This window comes from Pleurodeles waltl, chromosome 4_1 (genome assembly GCF_031143425.1).
Source record: "Pleurodeles waltl isolate 20211129_DDA chromosome 4_1, aPleWal1.hap1.20221129, whole genome shotgun sequence".
NCBI classification, from domain to species: domain Eukaryota; kingdom Metazoa; phylum Chordata; class Amphibia; order Caudata; family Salamandridae; genus Pleurodeles; species Pleurodeles waltl.
Window position 1 is genome coordinate 229,510,103 of NC_090442.1, and position 26,649 is coordinate 229,536,751.

A 26,649-nucleotide genomic window follows, 5' to 3' on the forward strand; every position below is an offset into this window, starting at 1 on the left:
TCCGGAAGGTTCCATCACAAACAATTTGGAGAAAATGTGTGAATTTAAGCTAAGTTGGAGGTTTGCAGAACATTGTGGGTAAGAAAATGGTGCAGGTGAATGTGAAGCACACCACCCTGGACTCACCTAGATGTTTAGTTCTCAGATGTGTCTAGGTCTTGTAGATTTTTCTACATGGCAGCTTCCCAAAGTCCAAAACTTCAGCCCTCACCATTCCAAGAGGGACGATTGAGAGTTAGCCAAGTTCTCATGGCCCAAACATGAAATAAAAACCCTAAATAATCAAGTGTCCTCTTGCTTGCCATTGGGATAAGATGTTTAGAGGGTGTGAGGGGGGGGGGGGGGGGAAGAGCTCAAAGAATGTTATCTTCAGTTGGGGTGGGGGCATACCTATGCCCATACTGGTTGGTAGCCACCACCTCACTAAATTGGTTTATTTTTCTTTTTTTTTTTTAATTCCCTGGCATCTGGTAGGCTTTGTCCCCTTATACCCACACCCCTCTCGAGTTGATTGGGGTAATTGCCCCATCTGCCCACTGGTGGGCAGAACAACTTTGTCCCCTTTATTTGGGGTGGGGATATGGCCATACCCTCACCGCCTCCCCCCCTGCTCCCCATGGAGCAGATCGGCCTAATAAAAAAATGCCCAACGGGAGCAACCCTTGTCAAAGGGGTTGCTCCCTTTCATTGCTTACTCACAAAAAACAAACTGATGTCTAGTGGGCATTTCTGCAGCACGATTGCTTTACGATCAGGCTGCAGAAATACTCATAAAGACAAATGAATGAAAAAGCCTTTCTTTGATGCCTCTCTGCCTGCCACCACTCCCCCCACCCCCAATCAGAAGTGAAATTTTAATTTCTCTTCCGATCACGCTGGACCCTGAGCTTCTAGCACGATGGGGGCGATCCAGGTCCAGGACATATGTCCTTGGCTGCAGCGCTCAGGCGCTGAGGATGTAACTTAACTATCACGTCCGAGATGGGGAAGCAGTTAAACATTCTGTTTTTGGGACACTCAAAACTTGCCATTTACTACAATGCATTTCTAGCAGGACCATGCCTCAGAGTCCTGTAAGTGCTGCCACAGCATGTTGGCCATGTTGTGGCCAGACAAAGGGTGGGGATCCATTTAGCACCCCGCATATTCCCTTTAGGGTCTGGGTGTGATCACCCTGCCCATTTCTATATTTTCTTTTTAATTCATTACAGGATGCAGAGACCAAGTCACAGAGTCTTGTAATGGCTGCAAAAACTATTGTTCAGGTTTTCAGGATTGGCTAGTCTTCCTTAAATTGGCCAGTTAGAGTATATCTGAACACCAACTATCTCGATCTACACATTTATTTTTCCTCTAGTAGGTCAAAAACTATTGAACTGGTTTACACCAAACAAAAGGGTCTCTTTCTGGACCAAGAGCTACCTTTCTGCAAAAGCTGGTGCAATTCAGCCCAGCGGTTGGGGCATGTTCAAAACCCCTATAGGAAACTGTATGAGCAAAACATGTTTTGGGTTGCCACCCCTTTCTCAGCCCTCGCTTGAAAACCACCCCAAAGCTTTCAAGATAGCACCTGAATTGAGTGGCAAACTAGTTTTGACAATTTAATTTTGATTCGTCAAATGGCACCAAAGTTAAAAGCAAAAATGCTTTTCCTATGAAAACTAGGTCCTAACTAGTTTCTACAGAAAAGTGTTCATTTACTTGCCTATATATCTTTAGCACTAGTTGATGAATCTTCACAAAATGTTCCAAATAACATGAGGTTCATTTCAGCTGCTGTCCAGTAAGTTGCAAGGTGATTTGGCAAGCGGGGGCAGAGAAAAAGGGGCAGATGTCCTAAAACATGTTTTCCCCATGCATTTTTTCATAGGGATTGTGAACACTACTACAGCCCGAACCGCTGGACGGAATTACACCAAATTTACCAGAAATTAAGCTCTTGGTCCAGAGCTCTTTTTGTTATTTATTGTGAATTTGTTCAGTTGTTTGATATATGAAAGGAAATTCAAGCTTGTGGGTATAGGGATGCAAAGGCTCTGCGAACCCTCCTGATCTCGTGCTGAGATCTGATAGTCTGCCAACGCTTCAAAGACGTTTTGGCAGCCATCATGGGACCCAGACCCAGGGGTCTGGTTAGGGACACCTTGGCCCCTTAGCTCTGGGGTCCCAGAGAGAGCCCTCTCCCCAAAACAAGGGAATTTGTTTTCTTCATTTTCACTGAAAGCCACGGCGAAAATTCAAAAAGAAAAAAAAAAAAAAAAGCCTGCGCTTGTTTATTTAAAGCCCCAGGGTGGGCCAGGTCCAGGGGCTTACATTAGCACAGGGAACCACCACCTCGTCAGGGCTTATGAGAAATATGCGGGGAGGCTGTGTGGCCCTCTGCGCCCCAAGGACCATCATCTCCCTGAGGACCATAACCTCCACGGGACAAAACCTACCCCAACAGCCCAGGGGACAACCACCTGCCTAGGGTTGAAGTTAAATAATGAAGGGGCATGTCACAGACCCAGGGCCGTGGGGAACATTACCACCCTATGATGATTTAAATGCTGGAAGGGGCATATGCACCCCCCACCCCCTTGTGGAGCCAATAGTAGTCCTGGGGACCACCCCCCCATCAAGGTGCTCTCACCCACTGAAAGCAGAGGTTCCATCTCTTTCCCTGGCAGCAGAGATGCAGGCAGGGAAAGAGATTAAACTATTGCTCTTGCATGCAGGGAGCTGCATGTTTAGCAACTCCCTGTGTGCAAGAGTAATGCTGGCTTCAGCAGGAGGTTGGGAGCCGGCTGGGACCGCGGGGCCCTTGAAGCTCCTGCACAGTTCTGAAGAGAGCAGAAAGAATAAAGGTTAGAAAGAGGTATTCCACTCAGACCTCCTCATGCACCCACTCAGAGACCCAAGACCACTGAGGTCTTCATGCACACACAGACTTATGCACGCAGGATGGTAAGAGGGTTGGCTGCAGTTCCTTTGGCCGACCCCAAAGTGCACAGCCAAAAGCGTGCATGGCGCAGGACTTGGGATTGGGTGGGTATAGGGGATTGGCCGCAGGGCCTGGCTGCAATCCAGGCCCTGCTGCCAACCCACATTATGCACGGTAATTCACTGCCCATGGCTATAAATGCAATTTTTTTTAAATTAAAAGAAATTGCTTTCTTAGCGTTCTATTTCTAGGATATAAATTATGTGATGAGGATAGGACCCTAAGCACGCACTTTGTAGAAAAATGCGCTTAACTTTAACCTCCAAGTGATAGCAAGAAACAATGCATAAAATCTCTTTATGATCTAATTTTTTTCAGACTTCAAGCTAACATTTGACACCTGAACGTTCACATTCTCAGAGTATTACAACAAGACATGCTAAAAGCACAACACTTACACACGTGACAAAACAAATTTGGTCATCAGAGTAATTACTGGGGCCATCGGGTTCACCTATCTCACATTTAACACAGGTGACATGGTGCCTATAGCATACAAATCACATTTGCATTCCAATGCATAACAGTGTTTTACACCAACAGAAAAAATACTGACTGCTATACAGATGGCTTTTATGAAGGAGAGGCCACTTGCCCAAGGGAAACCCATCATTGTTGTTACCTAGTGCCTGCACGGAGCAGGGTTGGGTAGTTAGCTGATTGGCCACAAAACATGGCCGCAGGCCAGGCCCTTTGGCTAACCCGCCCGCGCATTGCCAAAGGCTGTGCGCAGCAGTGGTTGGATTAATGTATAGTAATTCAAATTACTTTACATAAAAAATAAATTTAAAAAAACAACAATCACTGGGGAAAATGAAGAACCCATAAAGGTTACGGGGCCGTTCTAGTTAGGTTCTGAATTTACTCTCACAAAACCGTAGAAATTGAACCATTTGAGTTATTTCAAGTAACTATAACTTGCTCTCCTTTGCCATGCACTAATTGCCCCAAATATTACAGCACTCAACTTTTTTAAACTCAAAAAGTATCAATGAAACATTAGCAGTCAAATTATTGAACAAAAAAAGTGCATTGCGGGGCACAAGTTAGTTACCTCAGGACGTAGCTAACTGCTGAACTTCTATGGTTTTGTGCAAGTAAGTTCAGAAGCTAACTGTGAAGTCCCTGTAACCTTTGGGTGTAATATATATATATATATATATATATATATATATATATAAAAAAATTTTTTTACATTAGTCCTACATCATGGTTCTGCGTTTGCACAATATGTTCAGCTATTTTTTTGTTTGTGTAGTTTTCTATAAAGTGAAAAAATCTCTCGCTCTCAAATATATGAAGTGATGCTGGGGCACAAATGTAGTTCACAGCCTATATTACTCTGGGAAAGGTGGCCTCACAGCGAGGCCTATGCAAATGCACCTCCCCCCTTCCCCAGGGGCTAAAAGATAGTAAGGCCATTGAGGACTCTGCATGACCAGAATGTGGTGGCCTGGTGGTGAGGGGCCTTTTGGAATAGCACTGCTGCTGGGCCAAATATGGGGGGCTGAGTTGTGAATGGCCCAAGAGCAACATCTATCCCCCACAGCCTGACTCAGATGGCACTGCACGGGTATAGCTGAGATGAAGACATAATGGGGACAAGAGTGTAGCTTGGGGGTGTTTGGGGTGCTACACCCACCTAAAAGTGTACTTGGTAGGAAATAGTTTCGTACAAGGGACTTTACTCTAGTATGGTAAGGAGCCTGGCAGATTTCACCTTGGTATTTCACATACACAGAAAAACATGTGCACTCTGTTTTGAGGGTCTCAAATGTTGGCTAGTTTGAGAAATATTGCGTTTTAAGTATTCCTAACAGTGCCCCCAAGACACTTCCCCCTTGAGCACCCTTCATGCCCTGCTGCTCATTTTGTATGTATTCACAAGATACTCAAGCATGATTTTGGGGAAGTCTGAAGTTCATCCCTCCCCCTCCAATCTTATGGACCAAGATACACTCCTGAACAGGAGGGGGGGGGCTTTAAGACTAAGGCTGTGTGGGCTGGTTGACTAAGGCCCTAATAAATGGCCCAGAAATGAACATGAGGCACCTAACTATCGCCAAATGCCAGACTTCCCAATCTGACCTACGGCCACAAGTTTTTTTCCGCATGACAGTGCTGTGCCAGTCACCACGGGTCATGGCAATACAGGGTCAAGGAATGGCATCTGATTTGGCCATGTTTGGAGATGATATTGGTACTAGAGTGCTGGGTTTGTGACCTCAGGGCTCACTATCTCAGTTCAGCATGGACTTCCTTTCACTGCTCCTGTTGGTTTGCTGTCAAGCCCCATCCGCTGCACTCGGCTGTTCATTGCTGCCTGTGTGGGGGCTGACAGATACCAACTCTGCAGAGGACTGTCTTGCAGCACTGGCTACAGGGACTATCGGCATCTGTTCCAATTACTCACACTCTACAGTCAGGGACAGATCCTGGAGAGGGACACTGCCAGAAGCAGCTCAATAGTCAGTTTTGCATACCAAGGTCCCGCTCTCCTCACCTGGGCAACCCACGAGCACCAAGTTAATTTTCTGCTCCACCATCATAAGTCAGTCACCCATCAGGGAACAGAGGTGGATGCCATGCAGAGGAAGTGCAGGCTCGTGACTGTTCTTGCTCTGAGTAGGCTTCTGCCTGCTCTAGGCAGGTTAGCAAGCTAAAGTATCGAGCTGGCACAGTGTTACTGCTGGTTAATTGCAGTTATGGCTAACAACTAAGGAAAGTTGTGGGGCGAGAAAGTGGGTGGGTGTTGTACCGACTCTCAGAAAATTGGCACCTATACAACAAACATTAAATTGCTGACATGCACATTGTTTGTAAATTAAAATGCAACTTTAAAGTGTTAATGTAATGCATATTGGCTATTTAGTGTACATTAAATAAAGTAAAAACAAAAATTCGCTTATTGTTCTGCATGTCCTCACACCGGTCCTGGTGTTCATTGCCCTGCAACTACCCTAACCAGTCCATTTGCTGCTCTCATACAGGTAAACAGCACAAGAGAAGTGCCAAGACTGGATGGAGCAGGATCGCTCAGTGCTCCCAAAGTTACTGGAGGTCTGTACTTACTCTCCACCCAGCTGTCCAAACAGCTCAGGTTCAACAGGTTTAAAGTGCTCAGCCCACCACTACTACTTGCTGCTGCCACTCAGCAGCAATGTCCCCACCCCACCCTGATACTCTGCTTGGGATGGAGTAGTGAAAAATGTAATTTATTACCATTTGATTTTTCATCACTATGGCATTTTGTTTAGTGGTGTGATGCTCCTTCACCTTAATGGAGGAGGCACTTCTGGTTTATTATACAGGGAAAGGCAGCATGGTGCCAAATCAGGGGTAGGTAAAAGACCAAAAAAATAAGTTAAAAAGTCAAATAGTACACTACTGATTCACAAGTCCTTCTGTAAGCCTGCCTGATGCATATCACCCATTGCTTGCCTGTTACATTCTGCATGGAGCCAGCCCACTTTGTTTTTTTGAGAATTTTTTTTGCAGCAATGCAGGTTACAAAAACTTTGAAAGCTACGCATGTGTTCACTTTCGCAACTCCACCACATTAGCAGGATGTCACATCATGATGTACCATATAATCAGCGGAGGCTCCTCTGCTATAGCGGAGTAGTAGCACTCCCCTGCCAGCAGCCGGAGCTGCAAAACTTGAAAAATAAAACAATGTTTTATTTTCTATGGGTGGGGACGGGGGGGGGGGGGGGGATGACCGGCACGAGGAGGAGTGGTGTGCACGGTTGTCAGTGCATATGTGGTTTTAGCCGCCCATCTCAGGATATCCAAACAGACATGCACACTGAGCTGTCTCCAACCCAAGCTGCATTGCTGGGTTGGGGACAGCAGGTACAGGCTTGCAGTCTGTCTGGGAACACAATTTAAGGGCACTCAGGCAAATCCAGACACTGCTCATGCTGCCAGCAGCATGAGAGCAGCGTTCGGATTGGACGCAGAGCAGTCTGGGAGCCTGTGCCTGATGTGGAGCCAGAAGAGCATCAAGATGGCAGCAGGCATTGAAGTGTTTTTAAAAATTATTTTTAGTTTTTTTGTTGTGTTTGTTTTGTAAACGCCCTACCTCCAGCCACAGCTGATATAATCAAATGAAAAAAAAAACTAACATTTGCAGAGCAGTTCGTTTACAGCTGTATTTCAACAAAACACTCCACAGATCAATCAACATCGAAGATAGCAGCAACATTCAAGCATCAGCGGATATAGTAAAAAAACAATGCACAACAGAATCATGAAGGGTTAAAGTCAGTGTTCAGCAGCCCCAGAAAGTTGTAAAGGTTGTCTTCCAATCGTGTGCTATTGCGTGCCTCTTTCTGGAGGGCCAACTCCTCTGCTTGTGGCCAATGCTCTACTTCCCTCCATCTGCAATGAAAGGGGGGGGGGGGGGGGGGGGGGGGGTGCTGTCCGCAGACATACAGTGCATACCAAGTGCCCTCTTAGCAAGAGCCAAGACCAGAGATTTTACAGTCACCAGTGCCCTCCCTGGATTAGGATATTGACCTAGTAGAAAAGACACCAACCTCACATAATCATGAATCTCCATCTCCATCACCATCAGTTACCCAATGACAAGTTTATCTATAGCAGTGCCTCTGTGGGAGAGAACTAAGGACATGCAGCAGACTTTAAGGACTGCCACTTGAGGGACAACCTCAAACATTCCTGTGTTAAGGAATAATGCTTTTGATGTCAACCACCAGCTTAAATTAGGTGGACTATAGATCAGAATCTGTTTCATGGCACAGCAGATAACTGCCCACTATCAATGGTTCTGGGACAGTTACCCACTTCTAAAACAGATTAGCTTCAAATAGGATTACAGTTAAAATGTATAGCACTGTTCACAAGTACAGATATTCAACTGGACATAAGCTGGAGATTTCTAGAGCGCAAGATGAACAAGGTAAGCGCAAGGAAAGTACGACTACCATATTGGGTAGACCGGGATCCAAACGTTATGCTCAGCTTCGAATGGGTTTGTTTCTGAGGTAGATTTGTCTCTAGCCAAAATGTAAGGAAGTTTCAACAGCATACCACAGCAACACTTTACTACTTTACGATTTATGCAAGTAGTGGGCTACCGTTCAGTGACCCCCCACCCTCCAAACTCCCTCATGATATGAGTATTTGGCTAGTCGCAAGTCTTGAGGAGTGTTCAGCTGTCTTACATTCCAAATATTGTTTACATTGCTTCATAGTAAAATCTCTACAATACAGTAACTACCTGCTCTGTACTTAAATTGGTCCGCTTGCTAATTTCAGCTCACAAAAATGATAATTCACCTACATGCAGTCTCCTACTGTTCTTACATTATCCAACCATCTGCAATGGCAAATTTAAGCACAACTAAGTATTTCTGCACAAAGATCTGACCTGAAGTCTGTATGGTGCGACATATGGATCAGATTTGTTTTTTTTGCGGTTGATGGATTGTGTGTTGCAATGAGGCATTGGCCGAACCAGTTATCAAAACTGGCAATGAAAGCATAGACTAAATGGCCTTCTGGTTGACTGAAGTCTCGAGGCCAAAGACCTTACACAAATGAGCATGGTGGGTACTCTTAAAGCAGCAGAAACTGTAGCAGAGGAATAGATTCACCTCCCATCACTGAAGGCAGTGACCTCTAACCTGATGAATGTGTCAATTACAAAGCAGGAGTTGGTGAAAAAGGCTGGACATATTTAATTAAAACAAAGCATTGCAGGTGGCTAGTTAGTATTGTCTTGAAAGTGTATGCTAATGTATGCGCTCATTCATTATTCAGTGGATTCATTGATAATACCACTAAGACCCCCAGGTGAATCAAGGAAAATATTTATTCTCAGATGAAGCCTAACATTTGCAACTACAATTATACCTACTCATAGTATTCTTGCACAGTTTAAGGTAATGTTCTATTACTTACTGGTACTCCTCATTACTCCTGGTCCTGTTGTCCTCGTCCCATTCATCACTATGTGGAGATAACTCTCTCCACAACAGGAAAAAAAAAAAAAAAAAAAAAAAAAAAAAACACATGAATGCTGGTATATCCCCTCAGCCGCCCCCTCCATCTGGGAGTAAATAACCAGTACTTACCCTGCATTCTGTCTGCACTACCAAGCCCCCAAAGAAGGCCGGTGAAACAGGAGAGCGGGTTGGCTATGATGAATGGGCTAGGACAACAGGACCAGGAGTAATGAAGATTACCGGTAAGCAATAGAACGTTACCCCAAGGTCCCTCCAGTCCTCGTCCCATTCATCACTATGGGGAGAGTACCCAAGCAATCAAAACCGGCCTTCTGAGAACCAGACCGAACTAAAATGAAACTACAAGAAGGGATACCAGACCAGTAACAACGGAACCCAAAACAGAGAGTAAGGGAGAAGAGAGAAGAACAGACCCTGCTCAGAAACCCCAGGGCAAGGCAGAGGCAAAGCGCAACCAAGAAGGACGCAACAGTGCCATAACAAAGGACCTAAGGAAGCCCAGCCAGGAGCATGACACCAGCGGAACCCGCTCAGTACCCCCGAAGGAGGAACAGCAGAAAGAGAGAAGACAAGCGCAACCGAGAGCACAAGAGATGACCACACCGGCCAAGAAAAACCCAAAGGGCGAGAGCCAACAACAACCGTAAGCGGAGGGAAACCCAGGAAGAGAGGAAGCAGACCCAGAGACATCCAAGCACAGAGAGACCAAGGCAGGGAACAATGTCGTGCAAGCAACACCAAGAAGGATCCACTGGACACAGGAAACAAAAAAAAATAAAAAAGAACCCAAAACGACCCAACAAAGGGGCAAAATGGAACCAAATCTACTGCCAGAAACAAAATGGAGCCAAAATCAAAGGGCTGCGGAAGATCCACACGGGCCATGAAAGGTTTATTTTTTAAAAAAAACTTTAAAAAACACCCCCCTACCCTTGACCAGAGAAAAACCAGAGGAGAGGGGTCAACAATGAACAGCCTCTGAAGGATCAACAAAAAAAAAAGAAAAAAAAAAAGAAGAACTCCACTGTCAAGTCAAATGGCAACCCAGGAAAGGACTGGATGCCTAGCCACAAGAACCAGTGAGGCCAAATGGACACACCGGAAGCTGGACTACCCAGCGAAGAAGCAACAGCAGTGAGAATCCAGGACCAGAAGTCAAAATGCCCAGAAGGAGGACTCCACGGCAAGAGAAGAGCCCACGAGGGGAGAAGAGGAAGTGTGCCAACAGCCCAAAAAAATGTACAAAAAAATAAAAACGGCGAGGCTCACCACGAAGCAGAAAACGGCACCAACCGGTACCAAGGGAAAGAGGGGCAGGAACCAGGAAACCAAAGTCAAACACACCAACCGAAGGGGTCACTGCGGATCCTCCCAGGATAGAATACAAGGCACCAAATGGCCATAGAAAGACAAGAGACACTCTGGAAGAAAAAGGAAGACTCCCAGAGACAAAAAAGAATCCAGAAGTTGGCGAGAAAGTTGGTAGGGAGGTCCCAAACACCAACACCCTGCCAAGTAACCCCCCACAGGGAAGAGCTGCCACAGCACTAGGGCAAGAAAGACGAAGAAGAAAATCCTGTTCCCCAAAAAGGGCATGGTAATCAAAAAGCCCAGAGCTGTCAAAACCAGCACTATGACAGATGTGGCCCCAGACAGAATGGAGACTACCAGACTCATACAAGCGACAACAGCCACAGCAGGGAAAAAACCCATGCGGCAGACCTAACAATGAGCTAGTAAGGACAACTAGGATCAAGACGCACTCCAGACACATAGGAGGGCAACAAGACCCATATGCATCAAAGAGAATTGAGCCAGGGAGGGGGAAACGACTCAGGCTGTCCCAAACAAACCAGACTGGTCCCAACAAAGGGAACAGAACCCTGCCCTGGGGGCAGACACACTGGCCGAAGCCCACAACTGACCCAGAGCACACACAAGCGCCATCAGGGACGCAGACATTGAGGAGACACCCAACAAAAAAAAAACAACAAAAACAAAAAACTCCAGTATCCTCACATAGAAAACTCAGTAGAGGGCCCCAAGAGCCCACCCACAATAGAGCACACCCAGAAATGGAAGAAACCCTAAACAGGAGCACACCAGACATACAGAGCACATCCTCCCAGGAGAAAGGACGGAGGAAGCGTGAACTGAAAACGATGCAAGTCACACCACGTAAAGACCGAGGCGCACCAGGAGACTCCCAATGAGGCAAAGGGAAAGCAACTGCACACGATCAGCACAGGCCCCCCCGAACCAGGGCTGAACCACCCAACATGGGGAAAGGGCCCAGGACCCAGGCCCAATCCCAAAAGTGGTGAACGAACAAAGACAGCCCGGAACAGAATACTCCCAACACAGACAGAAGATCAGGGACATGCCCATCAAGCCACAGATGGACACACCCCGAGTACTGCAGACCTCCGCATAAGGGAGGGACATGGTTGCGGACTAACCCGGAAGAAGGCAGAGCACTCGGAGTGAGGGGCAGAGGCTGCAGCCTGAATGCCATAGGAAAACCACTGCAGCCCCAGCGAAGCAAGGAGGGAAGCAGACAGCCAAAGTAGATCATCTTCCTCAATCCAGAGGGAGGACCGGAGCCCAGGACCACAAGTCCCAGGGACAGCTCACCAAGGACACAAAGGAAAACAGCAGCCTGAAGAAGCAGAAAACATGCAACCCGACCAACAAGCCGAATGCAGGCTGCCGGGCACAAGTGGCAGAAATGAAAGAGGTGAGGACCAGAAAAATAACCATGGACACACCATGCACAGTACCTACACCACCCAGCGTGAGAGTCTGACATGAAGCAGATGACCACAGGTGACCCAGTGAATCCTAGAAGCCCAGGACGTAGAACACATGAACAAAAATGCCATCATGCCAACCGAAGCATAGGGCACACAGCAGTAACTGCCAAACAAGTGGGGTTGGGGGGTGGGGAGGAGGAGGTACCACACGCTCAACACAGACCAACCCCACAGGGGAGCCACCAGCAGAGAAGACCCAGAGCAGAAGGAGAGATACACATTCAACACCAAGAAAGTGTGAACGACATTTTTGCTTCCCCATTTCCACACCTGCTGGACAGGGGGAGCTGCGTGCCTGTCTTGGACCAACCTGCGCACCCCCTGGGATGGGGTGAAAGGATGCCCATGCCTGGGGCATTTGGGGGGGGGGGGCGGGGGGGAGGGGAGGGCAGTGGCACTGGCACCAGCTGTCTCTGCAGAAGGGAGACGGCTGGGCCGTGGCAGGGGACCACCAGGCCATGGAGAACATTGGAAGTACAGGCATTGGAAGTACAGGCATTGGAAGTACAGGCACCGGCAGGCTCCAGCCACCTCCCCAAGTTGAAGAACATTGCTAAATACCCTTTTAACAACAGTTATTCTATATCATTTACATATTTTTATTATGGGATTCAAGCCCAGAAAAGAGAGACTGGAGAAACGGGACACCCAGAGCAGAACATCCGCTGCCCAGGGAAAGAGGTGGTGACTGCGAGCGCCCTGCGACAAGCACAAGAACGCTGCCATCATCGGAACAAAAGACAATTCACAAGCGATAGACAGCGACTGACCAGCAAGCCACAGGGAATACCCAAACAGAACCATATGGAACAAGAACACAAGTCGCTAAGCGGTGCTCAACAGGAGCACCGCCTGGATCGAAAAGTAAGGAATCAGCAGGCCTGAAAATGCTGGCAGCTGATTCAGAAAGCACAGCACCCACACATGCCCAGAAACAGCGGAGTCCCAAAGAGGATGTCAGACAAGCCCCTGGCTTTCTGCTGCCTCTGCACTGCATCCAGCCGTCCAACCGGCCGGCCCAGGAAGCCCAGCAGATCGTAAGCAAGGGAGACCAGAACGTAGTGATGAATTGGACGAGGACTAGGGATCTGGGGATAATCAAGGTCATTTGAGGTAGGTGCAAGTTGCCCATTGGAGCTCCGATTTGATGCAGCATAGAAAAAATATGCAAACCAGATATTAAATGGTCACACAATGTAGACTGGTTGGGAACTGTGGGTGCGAACACCACAAAGGAAGATACTTGACAAATTAAAGTCCTGTTTAGATTTCAGCTGAACCACAACAGTTGAAGGGATGACGTGTTGCAAACAAACAAAAAATAGGTACCTCCCCCAATTCCTCCACCATCGCCCAACATATAGAAAAATACAACTGGGTTAATGATCATAGTAAATCTTTCTAGAGTAAAACAATTGACTTACGGTGAAAGTTCTGCCAGGCAGTGTGATGCAGTGACAACTACATCTGGTTGTACTAATGAGCCACCACAAAAAAAACTATTTTTGAGTTTTAAAGCCACCTAGAAAAAAAAGAAAAAATAATAACTTTTTCCACAAAACACCAGTCACTATTAGAAAGAAAATCTCAAATGACATTCAACATATTACAGAACCTAATATGGGGGCAAGAATAGCTCTGAAAGGTCAGAGAACAAATATTACATAAAACAGTCAAATAAGTTCCTATATTTAAAAAGCAAGCAGAAACTAGCATTTGTGGAGAAACCAAATAAATTATATTCTTCTCGCCGCCTCTGGCAAGCCTTTTGAAAGAAATCATTGGAATGGCTGTATTAATTGGCTTCTTACGGGATCAAAACATACCAGTAAAAAAAAAAATCTGCAGTTTAAACTACTGGGTTCATTAAATGTGTCATGTGGGGAAGTGGCATGCATGTGAGCGACAGCCGTGCACCGAGATAGCAGAGAAAATTTCTAGACCTTTGAAGCGGACTTCTGGAAGGGCTTGGCTGCAGTGCCATAACAAAACTTTAGGGTGCGGGCTGTGGGGGTGCTCCCCGCAAAGTATATAGAGGCCCCCCCCCCCAGTTGGAAGCTCTCGGGCTGGGGCCCGCCCGTGCACAGTGCATGAATGCATGCACAAGCATATGAAACTAACCAGACCCAGTCAGTGTACTGTGGATGAGTTGGAGCTAAAGAGTCTCCCTCCCACCACTTACAAGTTGTAAGGTAAGCCCAAAAGACCAAACAAAAGCCCAAAGCTAGCCAACACCAGTCACCATTTGGGAAGCTCACTGTGCACACCACATGCTGGGGACTAGAGGAGCACACATGTGACCTAAAAGTACATGGTGATCACTGACCAACGTTGAGTGAGACATTTCCTCTTTATACATCCCCGTACATGTGTAGGAGAGAAACATCCCCTACACTGCTTGTACCCCCATGTGCACACTAGGGTACTGGAGGGCTTGTGATGTAAGAAAATGCCAGTAAATAATATTTACCTGCATGCTCACAAACAATCAGATGCACACAGTCCGGCAGGAGGATGGAGGCCCAACAACCCATACAAAATTAAAAACGTTCATAAAGACTAACCCATTTCTTTTCTAAACTAAGTATCTCGAGTGGGGCCACCTTCAGTGCCTTACTAAATCACAGAAAACTAAGCAATTCCTGAAAAATTGGTGACATGCAAGGATGTAATGCATTTCTTTTATAACAACCAAACCTAGCTCTTATCCAAAAGGCCTTCAGTGGAGCGGTTAAATGCACCACCTCTACAGTAAGCCATCACTTTGTCAGTGGGTGCACCAGTGCTCCCCACAGGATAAAGAGCCACAAACTGCTCTAAGAACTTTCCACATCAAGAACCCCAACCGGATCCTGAACCACACCTTGGTCTAAAGACTTCCAAACTCTTTGCACGAAATAAATCACCATCACTCTACCATCACTGGAGGATTACGGACATCTCCAGGGGAACCATCTCCAGACCTACAATGTTCTACAGATTATGTGCTTTTATGCATCCTCCATTTACTAGGGCTGCAACCGCATCCATGCATTTCCAAAAAAAAGCGCCCTTGTCTAATGGAGTCTATTCCAAAATCACCATAGAGCTTGCATGGGAGCCCCTCCCACATCACCTACAATTGAGCACCTCCACACCGATAGGCACCTATTGGCAATACGCCATGTTTGCTTACACCCAGCTAGTTCATCTCCAGATGGCGCGGCCTCTACTCCCTCATCACCATACATTCCCAACCCAGGTCATTCCCAGAGAAGATCTGTGAGAACTGTACCAAAACCCGCTAAGGAAAACTACAATTGTTGCATCAGAGAGAGAAGAGCTGCTGATTCTTTTGGCTGGGCTCAGTAGAAGGTTGTTCCACAGAAAGTTAGACAGTTCACCAACACTCAAGTATTAGTGGAAGGGTCCATACCCTTCACCTTGCAGACAAAAGTGAATGCCCGCTGGCTGCAGATAATCCGGTGGGAAATGCTCAAAATGAACAGTACTGAGCTCGGCCTTAATGCAATCAAAGAAGAACTAAGCGCTATCTGCCTCATGGTGATGTAACATTGGTACATGTTGGAATGGATGACCACAATGGAGGGTGGGGTATGTGCGAAAATCAGTGCATCTTGCTGTAGTTTCATACCTGGCAATAACATGGATAATAGAACTCAGGCTCTTGCTATTGAAGCATTGCACAGACTATAGAAAGACATTTGAAGAGGGCAGTACCCCTAAACAGGTGTGGTTCACAAACTGGTCCTCCCGACTCCCCTGTTTGCTGACCATTCTGCACACATATTTGTTGCCCTTTGTGATCGTGTTACCGTTTGTGGGGTTTCCTGCAAGTGGGGGGGTTACCTGCTAAAGTAAAAAATATTTTTTTTTTTTTTAAAAAGCATTCCTCAAATTGGGTAGTATGCAAGTAGCTAGGGAAGTGGGAAAACCAGCCCAACAACGTGACTCATGACGTGGGTGTTTGGTGGTGTAGTTAATTCAAATAGAGGGCGGAATGGTAATATTGGAATAACCGATGTTGATGCACACAATACATTCATGTACCCAAAAGTTGCCTCACCATTATTAGATTTCCCAGCTGTTGTGAACTCTGCATCAACCCAGGCACAAAGGTACATGTTCAGGGAAGTGCTGAGACCTAGGTAGAAGGACACTGACTGGCAAGTCACAGGTGGGGTTGTAGTGTGGTCATTTTTATGTATCTTTTGCGCGTTAGCTTCAGCGTTATGGCCTTTGTGCACTTTGCCCTGGATGTATTTTATTCCTTTGCTTGCAGCATAGATCCTCTGTGCACTTTGCTCTAAATACATTTTATTCAGCTTCGTACTGTTATTTTTCAAATAGCCAGTTCTACGGTCTTGTTTTATTTTTTTATATCACACTGTTTAGCCTACTTCAGCACTGGAATTCTCAATAACACATTCTTGCTCACTCTGTGCTTCAGTCAAGGATACAGTCTGGTACATTGCCGATAGACGTGGTAGGAGTTTAGTCTTTGGATGGCAGATATACATTCTTGCGTAGGGACATTTTGTGATCACACTGACATGTTAGTTATAAAAACACTTCCTTGTCCTAATACATGCAAGAGGGAGATTCCGACCAGGGAACCACAACTAGACGCTGACTGCCCTGTTGCAGATGCTGAACCAGATCACAGGCCTTTGCTCAGGTATGAGGGTTGATGTCTTCCCAGGGAATCTGAAAGGCAAGCTTAGAGCTTAACATGTTGTGCTCGAAATAGAACTGACTCAGAGGGAAAGTAACCTATTATCACTAGGATAGCGTTATTCTTATGTTTTACTCTCCTCATGACTATTTCAATCCTACTGTGTTGTATGGGTCTGGTTATTGCGGCTCACGCCTTAATATCTAAAATGCAGTCATTTTATTTAAACAATCTATAAAACTCAAACTGCCTTTGTCATTTGTATGAGATCATACTATAAATGAGAGAGCTGGTTGGGATCGAGTGACCGCGAATTCCCTGAGAAGTTCTAAAGATGTCATGCGCTCGGCTGCCCAATCATCCCTTCCCCTTGGGAGAGATGAGGCACTGCTAGTTAGCCGGAGCAAAACTGGATTTAAGGTGGCAGAGGTCCTTCCAAGTGGGTAAGACTTAGTTCCCCCACACCAGGAACGAACCTGCTACCTAGAAATCCAGTAGTCTCATTTAGGATAATGAGAGCCCACGCGACATGGCGGCGCCAACGTTTGGTCTGGCTTTATTTTTCGAGTCCGGCTGACTCGCTCGGTCTCATATATATATATATTGACTCCTCGGTTCCGTTAACGGAGACATCCGTGGCACTGAGGACTTCCGCCGCCGCAATATAGGTAGATCCTAAATATAGCGGTTGGTTGTTCAAGCTTGAACTCTGAAAGGAAAACCCCGATATTGGTGTGCCTTCTCTGAACTAGCGCTGTTTTCAAAATGGTGAATCCCAAGTAATGAACATAGCAGTTAATATGCGACAACCGCTCACGGTTCATTTGCTAGCACATGGTCTAACAAACCAGGGGAGTCCAGTCACGTTTGTGGTGGACGCCCATGCAGCCTATAGAACAGAACTTTTTTATTCTTGGGTCATATTTCCAGCAGTTGATGGGAATTCAAACATTTCACGATTACACTCTTGCGAATGTCCCTGGACAATACAGGGCATATGCATATTTAGAAATACCTCTATCTTATCAAGAACATAATAATTGGCTTGATGGTGCCCTACCCCACACCATAGCATCAGTTAGGTTAGGTCCACTAAGTAATGATGTTCCTACCTGGCCTTTCTTGGCTACATATACACCACATCCAGCGGTTGCTCAGTTAGCGGTGGCTGAAGTTCGTAGTTTATATACAGAGTTAATGGCTACATATAGACGGTTAGTACAATTTGTGATGCAGACACTAAACACAAACCCAGCGCGTGCTGCTCCAACTCAACCACATGCAGTAGTTCCGGGTATCAATCCGGCAACTGTGCACTCTGTAATGGGCAAAGTACCGGCTAAACGAAAGGAAACTCCCTTTTGGCTGGCGCAAAAAATTAATACGCTGGAAGCAGTATTTCCCCATACGGGACCTCAGGATAAACAGAATATTGAAGATGTGTTTACCGTTTGGTATGGTTCCTACAGTGGACCATTGTAATACATGGGGCACGGTGTTTGCCGCGCTCTACACTACAGCACACCGACATTGGCTAATTTACCGGAAGTGTTCAAACAAATTCAAGATGAATATAGGGCTGCCCCGGCCTTAGATTTAGGGATGCAGCTGATAGGCAATTTTGCCACGGTTTCTTCCATCATATGGAGTAATATAAAAGGGGAGGCAGTGGCATTAACGGTGCATATGCGTCTTCGTGACGTCCCGCAACTAGATCAGGAGCAAGAGCTGACGAGAATTATAGTGGAAACATATTCCAGTATTGGTCGTGATCGCCTGGGGGCTAGACCACAGAAACCACAGTTTCAGGGTAAGGGTAGTAAAGATGCTACTAAACAACAGCAACCTGAGGGTACGAAAAGCGCTGGGGGAAAAACAGCAAACACCTAAGAAAGAAAGGGGAGAATCTCCGAGAACGGAGACTAGGTATAATCTCAGGAATAGGGATAATTTGAAGACGCCCAATAGATATCAATATACTGATACACGCCAATCTCGTTCCTTTCAGGACTCATCGGAAAAAAGAAATGAGAGGTGGGCAGTCAGAGCGGAGAACAGAGTACGTGAAACCGAGACAGGAATCACAACACTCAGAGGTTTCTATCAAGAAGGAGGAGAAACCGATCCAACAAAAACAGCAGTTTAAAAAGAAAAAGGTGGCGGCAGTCTCAGTAAGACATGCCACACAGGAAGAGAGTTCTCTTGAACAAGGCATGGGCACTAGCACTGTTAGACAGCGCGGCAGAGGTCACAATAGTTCACCGGAATCTTCTAAAGCATCTGGGAGGTGAAAGCAACTGATGACTTCATACAAGTCGAAACAGCAGATATGCGTGTCTCTGATCCCGATAGAGTTTATACAGTAACTTTACTATTAGAAGGGGTCATTGAGCGCACTATAAACGCCATCTTTTGGGATCGTGTAGTCAAGATGTATGACATTCTGCTGGCCGAACAGGATTGGCCCCTTGACTTTGTTCGAGAATGTCCAGTTGGGGAGGAGGTTATTACACCTTCGTTCTCACCACTTGTTCCAGGAGAGCTCGCAGAGTCCTATAGCATTAAACGGGCTCTGGCACAAGCACCCGCATTATATAGAAATCATGTGGGGTGGGATAGGGATTCACCTTATCATGTAATTCCAGTTAAGGGCGAACCTCAGCCATAACCGCAATATCCTATAAAATTTGAAGCAAGGGCATCGGTAAGAAAAATACTTACACAATTGGAGTACCAGGGAGTACTTGAACCCTGTGTCTCGCCGATAAATAATCCCTTATTCCTTGTAGCTAAACCGGACCATTCTTATAGGATAGTGGTGGACTACAGACATTTAAACTGACATACACGCACATATGCTGTACAAAATTCACATAGCGCAGCACTCATGAATAATATTGTGCGTAGAAAATACAAAACAACTTTAGATATCTCGAATGGTTTCTTCTGCCAGAATATAGCACCCGAAAGTAGGGATTTTACAAGCTTTAGTGCGTTTGGCTCTCAGAAAAAAAATTGTCGTTTACCTCAGGGGTATAAGAATAGCCCAGGACTATTTTCGGCTCGTGTGACTGAAATTTTGCACGAGTTGGACCCTGAAGCTTTGTCATATGTTGAGGATATATATCTCACAGATGACGAGTTACTGCAACATTTAAGGCGGGTAGCCCGCATTGTTGTGGGATTTGCCGAAATTGGCTACAGATTTCACTTCAAAAAGTCAAAAATTGCATTCCTCAGCATCATTTTCCTGGGATATGAGCAGTCGAACGAGGGTAAGAGCTTAGCGCCACACTTTAGAAAAATTTGCACAATTGCAGCCTCCTAATACGAGGAAGAAACTTCAGTCGTTGTTGGGATTTCTCAATTTTGGCAGAACTTACATTCCTGATTATGCTACACGTATAAAACCATTATACGAGTTGATTTGCCCAGATTTTTCAAGTAGATTTTGGATGATTGAACATACACATACTCTGAGACTTGCAAACTGATCTCCTAGCTGCTAAGCATCTACATACACGGGACAATAAGACACATTTGGTCATCAGGGTTATAGCTGGGGCCATTGGGTTTACGTATGTCACCTTTAATGAGGGTGAGACAGTCCCGCTAGGATACAAGTCCCACTTGTATTCTGCTGCAGAACAACGTTTTGCACAAACTGAGAAAATTCTCACTGCTGTACAGATGGCTGTGATTAAAGAACGACCTCTTGCCCAGGGCCAATGCATCATTGTCGTTTCCCCGATTCCGGCCTTAGAGGCTGTTACAAAAGCGAGTGTTCCTAATGCGAAAGCTTTACACCCGCGATGGATACAATGGGCTAGATCTTTGACAGCCACTGATGATTACATATTTGACCCAAAGCTGCAGACAGGAATTTCTCCAATATGAAATGGAATACCCGGTTCCCGCTGGCACGTTGCCTATTCATCAATATCAGATGGTCATGTACACCGATGGCTCTGCGCAACCTGCGGTGGGAACTAAACAGTATTCTGCTGCATGTGCGGTAGTGAGTGGCTATATGGAGGGGGAGAAGTTCTGCCCCCAACATACTTATACACACACCTTGGGAGACTGTACGGCACAGTTGGCTGAGCTGAAAGCTCTGTTAGCCTTGGAACATGCGGATCCGGCACAGTTTACACTGCTTGTTTGTGATTCCTATTACTGTGTTCAGTCTTTCAATGAATATTTGGATTACTGGAAGTTTAATGGGTTCAGAGATTCCAAGGGTAACACCATAAAACACAGGTTACTGTGGGGGAAGGTTGCAGATCTGAAGGAGATGCTTCCTAAGGTCCATGTTGTACATACACTTGGACACCAGCGCGTTGGAATACACGTTGCTGGAAATACTTTGGCTGATGAAGCCGCAAAGTCGGCAGTGGCAGTTGCCACTGTGGCCGCAGTAACTCGTTCAAGTTCCAAACCAGACACAAAGATTTTGTCAGCCATAAAAGCTACGGCTGATGGCACGCCGTATCCTAAAGGCTTTCCGTCTAAATATCATTACTCCATGGGTAGTATGCTGAACGCTAAAGTTAAAATCCCAGGCGTTGGTGTACGCGACATGCCCAATAAAATTGTGCGACCTCAATTAATATCTGCAGCTCATGAGGGGGCGGCATCTGCACATGCTGGCGTGGCTGCCACAATTTCACTCTTACAGGCCCATTACTGGTGGCCTGGTCTCTATAAAGAGACGAAGCAGTATGTCCTTTGTTGTGACATCTGTCAACAAATTAAAGTTTCCACCGCTAGGCGCCGGCAGCAGACACCCCTTCTGATATCAAATAAACCATTACAGTGTGTGTACTTGGATCATTGTGGTCTGCTGACACCAGATAGTGCATACAAATATATCTTGGTAGCTGTAGATTCGTGCTCCAGATTTGTGTGGGTGTGGCCACAGTGCTCGGCTGATGCTCGAACTGTTATTAAAGATTTGCCCATCAGTCGATATAAATGCAGTTGCGGCTTTCCATTCGGACCAGGGCCCTGCTTTTGCCTCTAAAGCATTCAGGGACGCCATGGCTTCGTTGGGGGTCCAGCTCCAGTTCTCGTCTCCATTTCATCCGAGGGAAATTCTGTCGTGGAGCGTTTAAATCGCAATTTAAAGCAATCCTTAACAGCCAGAGTTATAGGTACGGGTCGTAGTTGGCTAGCCCACCTGTATGGAGTACAAAGAGCACTGAATAACTTGCCTAGAAGGTCCCTGGGGGGTTGTACTTCATATGAGTGCCTGTTCGGAACCCGAATGTTTGTTCCGGATCTAGATGGTCCTGGTGTGGAGGTGGCGGAGACACCGTTTGACATTAATGATCGGGTCACTGTTTTGCAGGATTTACAACAATTCTGTGAAGATAACTCTTCTGCAAATGCTGCCTCCACAGGAATTAAGGATGAACCAGTAACATCTACTGGTTGGATTCCCAGAGTTGGGGATCTTGTGCGTGAAAAGGTTACAGTGAAAAAATAATCTGGCCCTTCGTATCGAGCGCCAGTCCCTGTATTGGGGATCCACGGCACAAGAACTGATTTTGCCGCCGTTGCAAGGGGCCAAAGGTAAATCGCTTTGTATCCATCGACAATGTCAAGTTACAACATGTGGCCGATTCTGCACAGCAGACCAAGAGGAACGCCCAGTAGTTCCCGAATGCCTCTCACTACTGGGGAAGATGTTCACCTGCAGGTGATTTGCACAGACGCGGTTTCCTCTCCAAGCTTGGGGAGGGTGGAAGCTAATCTTACGATTGTTCCACTAACAGCAAATAATTTGGAATCTTTTCATCAAGTTGCTGTCCCTACCGATGTTGCCGACAGTGTCATCTACAGCGTACCACGGCGAGAGACAAACTGCTCCTTTGTTTACGGTGGAACCTTTTGCGAGAACTGCCTCTGGCTGCTTTAATAACATTGATGATAACGTGTCAGACTCTTCGTCCTCTTCAACACCAGACCTGGGTCCACGTAAGCTGATGTATTGGCTTAAACATATGGATTTTGTTTTTCCTTGGAACTATCTGTGGCTTTTCATGACTGATGACTTTTTTTCCTGTGGCTTGGGTTTGTGGTTACCTTTTTTCTGGTAATACATTGTCATTTTCTTCCTGAAACATCAGAGATTGAGCAGGTGGAGAAGGTGTTGAAACAGCATATGGTTCAAAGAGACTTGTCCTTTGTGAACATTTCTGCTGTACCTATTCCGGATGGGATTGTGCGAGAGAGTAATGTTCGATATATATGGTCCCACTGAAATAATTCAAATACCGTATGTTCTAAAGTTATCGATGAATGATATAGTTATACCAGGCATTGTATCTGATGAATGGGATGTGAAGACAGTTGATTCTATGTTGTCAGAATTGCAGTATTATACTGTCTATGAAAATGAAGATGCTTACCAATTTCGAGATAATTATGGTGACATGTTTTGTTATAATTATTATGGACACCACTTTATTCATAAGGCCAGTAGCCCAAAATCGATATTTGAGTATATGCAATGGGAACATTGCCCGACTCCTCCGCAAGGGAGTTCAAAAACTTAAGATAAATTTGCATATTTTTCTGGGCATCATCAACAAAGTGGCAAGTCATTATTTTAAAGTTACTCCGCATGCTAATAAGCAAATGTTTTTGACTGATACTAAATTACTGTATTCAAATTCATTTGTTTCCCAACTATCTATTGAAGGGTATGAATACTGGTCCAAAACTGTTGATTTGAAAAGTGTTTGGGGAACAAAACATTGGCAAATGCGGGATAGGGAAACATTGTTTAGGGCATGTATTATTCCGGTCCAAATGATTTTCTTGAATGACACTGTACAACAGACTAGTTGTTTGGGCTTAGCGATGATTAGAGATTTGAATATGCCTGGCATACCTGTCCCTTCCAAGTTGAAAGATTGGCAGCAATATATTAATGCCACGTTTAGTGAGCTTACAGACTGGGTCCAGAATGGTACGCTTAATACTTCATTGACACGTCCAGGCGGGTGGTTATTGTGGCCCATAGACACTAATGGGTGTCATCACCATATTGTCACCTCCTCGGGGGGTTTCAGGACCAGTAGGGCAGACCCTCGCTACATATCACCAGAACATGCTGATATCATTACAACATATAGCGTGGGGAAACTTTGTCAACAATGGTTAAAATCATCCACGCTGGATGCAGTTAAGACATCTCACGTTACTGTCTAATTATACTGACTTGCAAAAATGTTGTCAGGTCCAAGAATGCCCCGGAGAAAACATTGTGTATGAAGTATACAATGAGATTTAGAAACTTTCCCAACAGGAGGCGGCGGCCCGGTTGAGGCAGATCAGGAAAATTTGAAAATGGCATTGTCTGTTGTGGATAATGGAATACATACCCTGTCCGACCGTGTATATACGATTGACAACATTGTTTCCTCTGCTATAGACATTATTAGATCAGATATGTCTTTGTTATATCATGGACCGAGTCAAACGCGGTCCATTATGCAGTTGGGTTGGAGAATACAGACATTGAAGGCGTGTCGCATTCCGTGGCAGCACATCACCAGGGAAATATTTTTTTTCCTTTAATTGGACACGTCAACAACAGCTGATGGCCAAAAATGAGGCGACATATGTTATGTTGAATATTGAAAAGTTGGAGAAGTTGCCTTTTACTGTGGCTGAGATTCCGTCAGCTGAATGGTTGATACACAGGGTTATAAATTTGCTTATTTCCACTCTGCAATTCACTTCTTGTTTGACGCATATTCCGGTGGGCAGATATGAGAAATTGGGAGACCGTTACATACATGAGTTGTGGGAGCTTCCCTTTTGATACAGATGTCTTAATGGTATGAGGGAGGTTTTTCTTAGCGGCAGCGAATGCAAAACTTCTGTCAGCCATTCAATGGTTTGTAAGCAGCTGTCCTTGCATGGGGCGTGTAATGCTTCGGTTGCGAATTTGGCTTGCTATCTGAAGGGAGTTCCAGTCCCCGTGATTAAGAACACATTCCAGGTGCTTTCAAACGGCAGCTACGTCCTTCTTAACAGTGAAGCCTGTTGTGGGATGCGGGCCGGAATATTTTACGTGGTCGTGGTCACCAAGGCTTTTACGTGCTGCGGGAATGTGTTATTTTCCCCCCACTAAATTAAGGGAGGTAGCAAACATCTGGCCTCACATTGCTACTGCCAAGGTGAATTTCGACAAGTTGATTCGACTAAAGGTTCTATTGTTTCAAAAGCATGTGGCCCTTACATCTGCGAACGAGACCTACGCACTTCAGGTGGCGAGGTCATCTGCGGAAATACAGTCCCTGTTAAATACTAACTTTCCAAGCCACTTTGGTGAACTCGTGGGACGTATATTTAATGCGTCCAGCACTGCTGGAATTGCACATTTTTTCAAAGCCGTTGGAGTTTGTTTTGCTCATGCCTTCTCTTCCATTTTCGGTTTGATACCTTCGGCTATTCATTCTATTTTCGCAAGCATTTTTGGAGGATTTCCGATAACACTGGCTTTATTGGCTGGTGTTTTGCTGTTGCTGCTGTTCTTTTGCAACGGCTGTCCAGCCGCAACAAGATCCAATGTGGGCGCTCCCGTCAGCGCAACTGTGTCGTGAGCGCATGATGCAGCATTTTGGAGCAACACTCCTGGGACATTTGGAGTGTGGCTGGTCGTTGTCATTCCGACCAGTTTTGGATTGTGTGCAACCCGTGTTTCGGTGCCTTTGGTGCTCCTTTGAACATGCAATGGCTCTCTGTCTCTCACTGCAGCACCCCTCAGTGGTTGATGCTAATCTGTTGATGTTCCCGATTAGGGCTCATTCTCAGACATGTGCACTGCGGTTGCGTTTGCTTCGTGAGGCGGTTTACGAGATTCCCTTCCTGGAGGAAGATGGTATGGTCTCATTCATAGGCCCTGCACGGGATGCCGCCTTGGATGGTTCTGGGGCTTTGGAACACACCTGCTCCATGATAGTATTTGGCGTGGATTTTCCGGTGTTGACATCTGCTGAAGTGGAGGATATCCTGCTTTCCATGGCTTCCATTTGAAATGGGGTTTCTTCTAAATTGACATTGTAACGATTTGGTTTTTCCATCACATACTTGCAAATTTAAATGTAGTTTTGTGCTTTGTGTCCTCTGGACTTGTCGAAATGTATTTTGTATGTTTTTTTATCTGGGGCATATATTTACTTTTCGTTTTGATTAGAACCACTGACTACCGAAAAGGCGAGGGTGTAGTGTGGTCATTTTTATGTATCTTTTGCGCGTTAGCTTCAGGCGTTAGGCCTTTGTGCACTTTGCCCTGGATGTATTTTATTCCTTTGCTTGCAGCATAGAGCCTATGTGCACTTTGCTCTAAATACATTTTATTCAGCTTCGTACTGTTATTTTTCAAATAGCCAGTTCTACGGTCTTGTTTTATTTTTTATATCACACTGTTTAGCCTACTTCAGCACTGGAATTCTCAATAACACATTCTTGCTCACTCTGTGCTTCAGTCAAGGATACAGGCTGGTACATTGCCGATAGACGTGGTAGGAGTTTAGTCTTTGGATGGCAGATATACATTCTTGCGTAGGGACATTTTGTGATCACACTGACATGTTAGTTATAAAAACACTTCCTTGTCCTAATACACGCAAGAGGGAGATTCCGACCAGGGAACCACAACTAGACGCTGACTGCCCTGTTGCAGATGCTGAACCAGATCACAGGCCTTTGCTCAGGTATGAGGGTTGATGTCTTCCCAGGGAATCTGAAAGGCAAGCTTAGAGCTTAACATGCTGTGCTCGAAATAGAACTGACTCAGAGAGAAAGTAACCTATTAACACTATGATAGCGTTATTCTTATGTTTCACTCTCCTCGTGACTATTTCAATCCTACTGTGTTGTATGGTTCTGGTTATTGCGGCTCACGCATTAATATCTAAAATGCAGTCATTTTATTAAAACAATCTATAAAACTCAAACTGCCTTTGTCATTTGTATATGAGGTCATACTGTAAATGAGAGAGAGCTGGTTGGGATCTGAGTGACCACGACTTCCCTGAGAAGTTCTAAAGATGTCATGCGCTCGGCTGCCCAATCATCCCTTCCCCTTGGGAGAGATGAGGCACTGCTAGTTAGCCGGAGCAAAACCGGATTTAAGGTGGCAGAGGTCCTTCCAAGTGGGTAAGACTT

The 26,649-nt window shown here is 45.6% G+C and overlaps 1 protein-coding gene across 2 annotated transcripts in view; it reads right to left on the reverse strand.

The window, feature by feature from the left end:
• Positions 1 to 26,649, reverse strand: part of OVCH1 (ovochymase 1) — a 1,177,845-nt gene that overhangs the window by 1,059,048 nt on the left and 92,148 nt on the right. For both annotated transcript variants that reach the window (XM_069228188.1, XM_069228187.1), the window contains exon 4: positions 13,214 to 13,311. In XM_069228188.1, coding sequence (XP_069084289.1) covers positions 13,214 to 13,311 — 98 coding nt within the window. The remainder of the gene's footprint in view (positions 1 to 13,213; positions 13,312 to 26,649) is intronic.